General features: G+C 49.7%; 1 protein-coding gene across 1 annotated transcript; it reads right to left on the bottom strand.

Annotated features, from left to right (window-relative positions):
- Window positions 1-2,113: 2,113 nt before the first annotated feature.
- Window positions 2,114-10,002, bottom strand: FSUBG_11156 (serine threonine kinase; the record flags this gene model as incomplete). Its single annotated transcript, XM_036675808.1, has 4 exons — window positions 2,114-2,761; window positions 2,811-7,396; window positions 7,452-9,775; window positions 9,872-10,002. The coding sequence occupies 4 exons, from the start codon at window positions 10,000-10,002 to the stop codon at window positions 2,114-2,116; spliced, it is 7,689 nt and encodes a 2,562-aa protein (XP_036533387.1).
- Window positions 10,003-10,207: the final 205 nt, after the last annotated feature.

The raw sequence follows: 10,207 nt of genomic DNA, 5'->3' as shown, positions 1-10,207 counted from the left end.
CTCGGCTTTGTTTTGCGGGAACCCACTGCTATTGTCTGTGTATCTATCTGGCTTCCGAGATTTTCTGATGACCGGCTACTTGCACCCAGGCACCGTTACACTACTGGCCTTTGCGGTCAAGCTGTAGAGTATCTACCCTGTATGAAGTACCTAATCGACCACAAAACTTTCCGCATCAAACAAGAAATGGCCATGGTCGATCACTAGGCTACTGTACGTGTCGATAAGTAAATGATTCGATAACCCACATCTCAACCTCACAGCGCCACGAGCCCCAAGATTTAAGGCAAGCCATTGTGTAGGGATCGACACTGGAGGCTGCACTGGCTTGACTGGATGCCAGAGATTGTCCTTCTCTGTTTGGTAGTCCGGAATTGACGAAAATCTACCCGCTCTGACTAACAAGGCCGGCTTCCGTTTCGGAACTTGCAACACGACTGAATCACTCCGACTTCATCTGCGTGGCGAGAGATCTCATTTACCCGTCTGAGCGTCTTTGTCTATGTCGATCATCTTTCTTCCATTGATATCACCCAAATACGAGATGCTGTTTCTAGATGTTGGCTTCAGTCTGGCTTGCTAGCCTCCTGTCAGTCCACGGACCATAACTACTCTCGGTACGTATGCTCCCTTGCCTCCCAGCTGCTATACCTGGTCGTTCCGAGTTTCAAACTTTTTATTGGAAAGGACGGTGATCTTAGATCATGAGACCTCGTTTTCATGTACCAACAGCTTGAAGGCTCGGACTGAACTATGACGAAAACAACATGAGGGAGAAAATTGCGCGCCGCATGGTTCTCAGAGACAAAAGACCGCAATGCTGCCACGACTGGTTTTTCTTCCTGTTGCAGCCTAAATCAGGCCCTGAACTGGCTTAACTCTTAGTGGGCTTGCACATTGCCAGCTGAGAACCCCTTCCCCTCCACAGTGACATCTGCATGTATTTACGCGAGATCGAATCCTTGAGCCAAGTTCATCATTTGACCAACCAGACAAGCCGGGATCTGCCATTGATCGAGAATTGATCGGTTGGTCAGCTTACACGTCAACTCCTTTTCCGCTTCTCCACCCATCACCCCTCGCCACTTGTTGCGACGGTATGTGTGGCTATCATCCCGTCGACAACATGCAGTCAGGCAGTATGGTCTGACCTATCTTGAAAGGATGTCGTCGGAGACTCGTCTCATCTAAGTTAAGTTAATCTCGGACACCAATGCGTTGTTTGTCGCCAACGGCCGCTAGCGTGAGTCCCCCGTCTTGTCCTCTACTCCATGTCGATCATATCCATTTATGGCCATGATTATTAAGCTTGGTTCAACTCGAATTCACTACACCCTTCAATCCTTATGGTGTCAAGCTTCGGCGAACTGGCGTGGAGCTTTGTTTTGAGGTAACCCGAGGGGCACTGTATACTATCACTGTGCATCTGTCACCCAATTGTGGTTCCTCAGAGCTCAGGGCGTACATAGAGTTTTATTGTCAGGTACCCTCACAACATTCTGTAATCCGTAATGTTAAAACTCTCAAGCCACATCAAGCTAGTTCAGCTGCACTGTGGCATATTCTCCTGTTCTTTTTGGCGCTCGGGTCCCAAAACAGTGGGCTATGCTATCTATGCTGAGTCGATGATTTCCGCGACAAGAACAGAATAAAGCAAAAACGAGTTATCTTGGAGGCTCCAAACAGCCCACCACATAGCATTTACCCCCTTAGCGATCAAGAATCGAATGTCCTCGCTCATCTGCGCCTCAATACAAGCCCCCATCCTCCTCAAATGCTCCTCGCTGAAGTAAAAACAATTATACAAAATTTAGATCATGCCCAATAACATAAAGGTTGTGAGGTGGGAGAATACCAACCATATAGAGTGTCTTTTCCATTGTCCGCATAGACATTCAGTTCCATCCCCAATAGTCCCTGCCATATTTGAGCACGACCATAAATCCCTATCATCCATTGGTGCTCCTTCGCCATATACAATAGGCCTATCAAATAGGTCAGGCCAGGTGCTATAGATAGTTATGTGAGGATTCAGAGCCTGCAAGAATCGTGCCTCGCCAGAAATTTGATGAGGCTTTGTTTGACGAGGTCAAGCAAACGTATCTTGATTATCCTAATGAGGAAAAATTCGTTCCTTCAACGATGAAGCAGAGGACGTCAGGCTAGTGCGTTTGCTAGAATCCTTTCCAGAACTGTAATAGTTGTTCTCTGCTTTTTGGCCCTCTTCAACAAGATTCGTCGTGCTCTGTCGTTGCGGTTTTTTGAGAACGCCTCGCGACTTGTCGTTAGATACGTTGCTAAGGGATGGTCGCTCGCTGTTAGACTCGCTGTTGCGGCGATTTTTGACAAGCTTCCGAGGCAGTCGCTTCTGTGACTGGGAGGTTGAGCTGTCTGCGATTGACGCCGTGTCTACAGACCGATCATCACTTGAAACACGACCAAGGCCAGAGGCATTCATCGAGTGAGGTGAACTGCCACGTATGGCTAGTGGCGATGGCTCTAGTTCTCTGTTGAAAACAGGGCTGTCTTGTGCTTGTAGAGCCGCCTGGTCAACTGGTTGGTTGAACACCGCTTCTTCCTGCATAGGATCAAGAGACACCTCGGCCAATCCCTTTGTTGCCACACTCGGTTTGACTGCAGGAGATGGGAGAACAAGCGATGAGTTAGATCTTTGAGTAGCGACTCCGGAATGCGTGTGGGGGCTAGGCGTGGATGATGAGTCGTGTTGCGCTGGAGAAGATTCTGGCTTTGGCGGTGGGTGCTGCGTCATATTAGTGAAGATTCTATCTAGCAATATCGGATTCCCTTACCTCAACGCTGAGATATGCGTCGAGCTTCTTTTTCAGAATCTCTGATCTAACTGGCTTGGCGAGATAGTCATTCATACCAGCAGCCAAGCACTTCTCCCTATCCCCTTGAATAGCAGAAGCGGTCATGGCAATGACCAAAATAGTGCGCACTGCATCGAGAGAGTCCTTCCGAATTAGCTTTGTCGCCTCATAACCGTCAAGAACCGGCATCTGGACGTCCATCAAGACAACGTGATATGGTATACCCTCTTTGGCCTTTTGCCGGAGCCCCTCCACAGCCTTAAGGCCGTTGTCGTATGCAACAACGCCCTTATACCCCAATCTCTGCACGTATTGTATAGCGATCTTTTGGTTGATCGGGTTGTCCTCAGCAACACAAATGCGAATCTCATCCTTGGGTACCTTAGACAAGTCCAGATAAGGGTTTGGCGATTCCGCTCTCTCCACAGGTGAAGTTGCTGCATAGTATCGGTCGACAGATGGCGTGGTTTTGGTCTGCGCGTCTCCTGCAGCAACATCAGGCTTGGCCTTCTCGAACGTGACAGTAAACCAAGCAGTTGTGCCCACATTCTCTTCACTCTCGAGCCGAATCTTGCCCTTCATCATTGTCTCAATGAGAGACTTGCAGATGCTGAGACCGAGACCGCTTCCACCGTATTTTCTAGCCGTGCTAGCATCCGCTTGGCTGAAGGGTTGAAACAGTTTGGCTAACTGCTGAGGAGGGATACCGATGCCAGTATCTCGAACCCAGAAAGTAAGAGTGGCGTGCTCCTTTGTCTCCTTGTCCAGTCGAGCACCAATAGTGATCGAACCATCTTCGGTGAACTTGAGACTGTTTCCAATTAGATTGCCCAGAACCTGGTGTAGACGGATAGGGTCGCCGTAGATTAGCATGGGCGGTAGGTTGATGTTTTGTACGATCTTGACATTCTTCTTGGACGTCTTCTCACGATTGCTATATGAAACGGCTCGGACGACTTCGCGGACCATGTCTTCGGGGTTGAAGGCAATGATGTACAACTTCATCTTGTCTGCCTCCATCTTGGAGAAGTCCAAGATGTCATTGATCACCGTCAATAGCAGATCAGCGGATACTCGAATCGAGTCGGCCATCTCGAGCTGATCCTTATCCAGATCACTGTCGCGGAGAAGCTCCGAGTTGCCGATTACGCCATTGAGAGGAGTGCGAAGTTCGTGCGACACATTGGCTAAGAAGATGGATTTAGCCTTCGCCGCTTCCTCTGCCAGCTTGACATTTCGCTTGGCTTCCGCTTCCGCGTTCTTGGCCTTTGTCTCTGCTTCAAGGGCCTTGGCAAGTGCGCGCTTCTGAACGGCTACCATAGAACGGTTTTCTGCAGATATTTTCTCGACATTCTTCATCGCAAGGGCATTCGAGTAGCTTATGCCAATCTGGTTGACAAGAAGCTGCAGGACCGTGACGTTGCGATCCGTGAATGCGCCCGGTTCACCCTCCAAATAGAGCACGCCAAGGAGAGGCTTGTTGCCATGACAGATCGGAATCGCAATAATACTCTTGCCAACAGGGTTTCTCTGAAGCCAGGACTCGTTGACATTGCCGAATCGCTCGTCAGATATCAGGTCTGGGACGAAGACTGACTCAAGGAAGCGAGTAGAGTAGAGAACAACATTCTCTGCAATAAGTGAGGTTCCTGATATAGGGATACCTGGTATATGGGCGGAAGCTCCTTTCTCAGGATCACCACTTGCTGCTACACACCAAGTATTAATGTCGTTCTCCTGGACAACAATGGCAGCCAGCGTAGCTGAACCACCACAAGTCTGTAAGATGACGTCGCACATAGTCTTCAAAAGCTCGTCAACTTGCAGCATAGAGGAGATGACCTGCGACGAGACAAGAATGGCGTGCAGATCGATCATATCGAGAGCAGGCAGTCCCGCCCCGGGCTCGGCCTGGATGTTCATTGAGCCTCGCCATGCCCCTATGCGCTCGCCCTTGTTGAGATCGGCCATGTTCATCGTGTTGGAAGGGATGCGTGCAAGATCTCCACCGTCCTCTGCCTCTCCAGTCCTGTATTGAACTGAGGTGGCATCAGCGACAAAGTCGGTTTGGACACCAGTATCGCAAGTACGGTAGTTTCTTGTAGGTCCGTGTAGTAAGAGGCTGTGTTCCTCCTCGATGGCTTTTGAAACACCAAGAGCCCCCATCTGCCGGAATAAGCCCACTGCTTCAAGAAGTGCTGCTCGAGCTGACCGACGCGCACGTCGTCGAATGAACATGCCAGCCATGAGATAATTGCCAAGAGCTTCATCAAAAACTGAATTATGCTCAGCTGCATGATCTAATGCTTGCTCATAGTGCTGAATGGCATTCCCATGATTCAGAGATAATTCCTCAATCTGTGCTTGCAGAAACTTCATCCAACTTAGGTAATTAATGTCAGACACAGTGCACCACTCATCCATCATCTTGACGTAGCGGCGCAGTTCCTTTATGACCTCTTCGACTTGCGAGGAGAAGTCTTCAATTGGAGAGCAGGGGAGTTGGAGCTTTTGTAGCAGGTATCCAGCATGAGCGAGGCCGTGGAACAACAGTATCAACCTACTGTTGTGCGCTGACCAGAGCATACTAAGTTGATCAACGGCGTGGCTTCCAATTTCCACGGCACGTTCATAATGTCCGTAAAGGAATAGGGGTATGATCTCGAAGCTCTCATAGAAGGTGACAGAGCGGTTGCTCTTACGGCTACAGCTGATCAGCCATTTCTTGTAGTTCTCCGCGTTATGTGTCTCGTCGTTCATGACTTCCAAGGCGTTGCTAGTGCGAGTCTTGCCCTGAAGAGCCCGGCAGAGCTGCCTTACGGCGATGAGTATTGAACCTCCTCTAGAATCAGCATACCAGTTGGGAATTTCCTCGCAGCCATATTGGCAGAAGCCTTCGAGGTCTGAACATGTTTCTCCGCTGAAAAACTTGAAAACCGAGGACACGCCGTAGCTCATGATGGTTGATATCCTGTCACCAGCGACTGATGCATACTCCACGGCATCCTCCATCTGAGCCATAATCATGGGCATCGTCATGTGAACATGTCCAATACATATTGAGTAGAGCATCAAACCACGGGCGAGAAAGAAAGGGTCTCGAGATTGGTAGAGCAGCTCTTGGGACGTATTGCCTAGCTCGACCGCAAATTGTGTCATATTGAACCGGGACAATGCGATCATCGCAAGATAGAGGAATGCCATTCCAGACTGTGGATACGCGCCCCTTTCGAGATGCATCTCGACCATCATGAGAGTGAGATGATAGTACCGTAAGCCGTCGCTCCACCAAGCAGCGCTAATGGTTTCGGCCAGCACGGCTCCGACAGGTGCGACACTAGGATCCTCTGCCTGCTTGTAGTTGAGGAGTTCACCACGTCCCATCGTTTGAATCTGGATTGATAGGCGCTCGAACTTCTCGTCGCACTTTTTGAAGCTTGGCTCATCATCGACAGTGACTCCAAGGCCGACTAGGCAGTCTTTGAGTGAAACTAGAGCAGAAGCGGAATCACCACTCTGGGCGTATATTCTTGACTGCAAGACGTATGCTGGTGCTTTGTCGAATGGTGATTTCCCATTCTTGAAAATAGTGTTGAGAATCTCGTTCGCCGCGGTATATTGGCCCATGTAGAGATAACACTCTGCTGCTCTGAGGTGGAGCTGCATTGTTTCGTCGTAAGATACATCTTCTTCACCATCCGTCCAGGGATCGTCCTGGAGCAGAGTAAGAGCAGTATTATAGTATTTTGCAGCGGTGGGCTTCGCACCGCTCTCTGCGGCGGCTTGGGCGCAGCTCGTTAACAGTTTGCGATACTGGTAACGATTTGAAATTCGTCTCTTGATGATGTCAACCGCTGCACAAATATGTGAGGCTGTGTTGTCCAGCTGTTGGTTCTCGCCGCCATAGTATTTTTGAAGTGTCTGAGCAATAATAAAATGCATCTTCCGAGAATTGCATTCTTGCAGGTCTGCTGAAGCATGAATGTATCGGTCATGGGCAAATCGAAATCGATCGTCGGTCTCACTAGGCACAATGATGTAGGCCTGTATGGCTGCTTGGAGACCAGCAATTGCCTCTCCTTGTGAATAGGTTTTGTGTGTAAACGTCGCACAACATGATCCCTTGTCATCCTCATGGTAATCAAACTCACCCCCCATCAAATGACAGATGAGTTCAAAGGAGAATGAATTGCCGATAAGGGCAGCCCAAGCGAGAAGAGTTCGTGCTGCTGCAGGAAGCTCCGATAGTCGGTGTGTTATGAAGCCTGTATCAAGTATGTCGTAATCCTTTTCCCCTTGGAATTGCTCAAAAAGCCTGTCAAGGTCATAATGCCATTGGCTGTCTCTGTAATCGTACCAGATACACTTCTTCCGGTGACAAGCACTCAGCATCTCTCGCATGTAGAATGGATTGCCAGCCGTCTTGGATTGCAACACCAATGCAAGAGGCAAGACTTCTTCCTTTGGCCGACAAAGTGTTGTCGACACGTATTGAACTATGTCGTCTTCGGCCAACGGTGATAATGTTATACGCGTGACCAAAGGACCACCAGAACGAGGATACTCTGTTGGTAGTAATTAGTCGTCATTCATAGGACTAGAGCATCTATTAATACATACCTTCGCCTTCAGGGAGATGAATCATGCTTTGGATCTTATCCCATGTGATTTCTTCCGTTCGGTAGGTCATGATGATGACCATTTTCATCCTCGAAGCGATGATTTGGGATATGAGCTCCATTGATTCATCGTCGGCAAAGTGAAGATCGTCCAAGCAGAAGCAGATGAACTTGTGTGCAGTGAACACGCGAAGTACATCTAGGAATATGTTCATCAACCGCATTGTCTTGGTGGATGTACCAGTTCGAAGAAAGTCTGAAGATGATTGTGAAGCAACGCTGGGGTTCCTGGCAACTGGCTTGGGTGAACTTCCAGGAGATGACCCCCGTCGTTTCAACCCAGACTTTCCATTCCCTCTGATGGAGGCGAACTGAAGAGACGATGAGATTGAACGGCCAATTGACGCTTCTGGGGGGCCGAGAAGAAACTCCGGGAGGCCCAGAAGACGGTGCAACATTGGCCAGACGGGGCGAACGAACTGCTTGAGGCCCTGGTGAAAGGGAGTCTCCGTGTTCCTCTCACCCCAGACTTGCTTGAACAGGGACGAAAGCAGCTTAAGCAGAGGTCCAAATGCTGTTCTCCTTGCGGTGTCAAATTTCGCAGTGGCACAGTAGCCTCGCCGCCTGGCATCCGCTAAAACGCTTTGAACAAGACAGCTCTTTCCGAGACCCCCTGCACCCTCGATTGTGACAACCTCACAATGGTCGCGCCGTCTAAACTTGGCCGACCCCAGCTGTCTTGACAGGCTGGACGCTGTCGACTCTACGACGCTATGGCGATTTTGGGAATCTGGCCCTGAGCTATCGACAAGACTGCGTGTTTCAATTGAGATTGACTGGTGTCTTTCCCATGGCCTGGCAATTCTCGGAAGTGTCCCAGATGGTGAAGATGAAATGGTATCGCCAGACACCGTCTGGGTATCAGAAAACAAGGGGTTGAAGTTGGTCTTTGGTAACTTAGGGTCAGAAGAAGCAGTGTGGGTAAAAGAACCGCTGCGATAGTTCGTACCATCCACAGAGCTCGCTCCCTCACTAGAAATGTCATCAAATGCGGCCATATCGTTTGACAAGGTTGAACCGTCAGAGAACCGGTTCGTGTTTCCCTTCAAGTTCATGGCATGGCTTTTTGCGACGCGATCAATGACCTTGTCTAATTCTGCTTGCTCTTGCTGGCGGCCGATCATGATTGCTGGAAGCATGAAGAACGATGATACGTCTTTGGTTCCAATCCTCCACTCCTTAAGTGCCAACCAATCCCCGTCACCGAGAAACTCCTGGACCTTGACCAAATCATGGCGAAGCCCGCTCGCCGAGTGATAACGGTCCTGGACATTCCTAGCCGTGCATCTTTGTATGATCCTTCCAACCACGTCGGGAATATCAAGCCTCACTGTAGAGACGTTCGGTATCCTCCGACCAAGAACACCCTGTACGATGTCGAGGGGGCTATCACCTTCGAAAACTGGCCTCTGAGTCAGTAGGGTCCAGAATAAAACACCCAAAGAGTAAATGTCGGTCCGGCTATCCGGCTCAGCAGGCATTCGTCCTGTCTGCTCAGGGCTTATATATAATAGTTTGTTCTGTGCCCCGAGTTCTTTCGAAAGCGATGACCATCCCGTGCTCGTCAGGCCGTGTTCGAACGAGCGAATCCCGGACCCAAAAGACATAACTTTGACCTGCCCAGTTTCGATATTGAAGTGAAACGCATCGCCTCGAATTTCGCCATGAATCATGCCAAGGTTGTGGTGAAGAAGCTCCAGACATTGAGTCGCACCTATGGCAAAGTCTAGAAAATACTGTAGAGAAATCGGCGGGTGCAGTTCGGGTTCGTTCTTCCGTAATGAGCTGAATGTCTCTCCTTGTATGCGAGCTCTGTAGAAAGCTGGTCCCATGTCAAGGACTTCGAGTAGATAGTTGGGTCCAGGATGCTGGTATATGGAAACAACAACCTGTGCGCGATCGCCAGGAAGAGGCTGTAGCCTGATCAAGTCGATAGGTTTAACAATGTGCTCCCCTGTGGGATCTGAAGTGGCAATTAAGGTTTTAGCTATGTGAAAAGCCCGCTCCTCCCGCAGGGCGTGATATGATAAACGAGCAACGACTGGTTCTTCGATATATGCGGCATCGCTTGGTATATTGGAGGACGACGAGGCTGGGGGCGTTATTGCTTGAGTATCATACCCGTCGATATTCGATATTTGGGCGTAAGGTTCTGACGGGGATGGGCGGCCGGAATGTAGCCTCAGGGCGGATCCTGGGCTCGAGGCATTGTGAGAGCTCGAAGGCGAAGGCACCGACGACACCCACCGCGTGCCAATTACATGCCTAGAAGTGGTCAGAAAATGAGATGAACATGGTGAAAGCCAGCTATAGTGCGAGGGCTGATGATGGAAGGTTCGCAGAGTATAGCGGAGAATTTACCAGAAGTCGTATGAAGAATGGAAAGGTAGCTGGCTTTCATCCCATGTATAACCAGCTATCTGACGAAGTCGCTCGTATATTCGAGGCGGGGGATCAAGAAGGTCGTCGGTAACAAGTGAAGCACCGTCCATGATGAAGCGCGAACGACGGCGCGCCTCGTGGATATCACAACCGGTGTCGGTAGCAGGTCAGAAAGACCACGAGAAGCGATTGTCGGTGTCCAGTTCAATTAAAGTCTTAGGCACATGCAAATGAAGCGCCCATCATCGGAGATATATCGGCCGTGGTTTCAACGTTGATGGCGCAGTGTAATGACTGTTATTTCAGTATCGGAGG

This window comes from Fusarium subglutinans, assembly GCF_013396075.1.
Source record: "Fusarium subglutinans strain NRRL 66333 chromosome Unknown NRRL66333_c0000205, whole genome shotgun sequence".
NCBI classification, from domain to species: Eukaryota; Fungi; Ascomycota; class Sordariomycetes; order Hypocreales; family Nectriaceae; genus Fusarium; species Fusarium subglutinans.
Note: the sequence above shows the minus strand (reverse complement) of the source record. Positions and strands in the feature narration are given on the sequence as shown.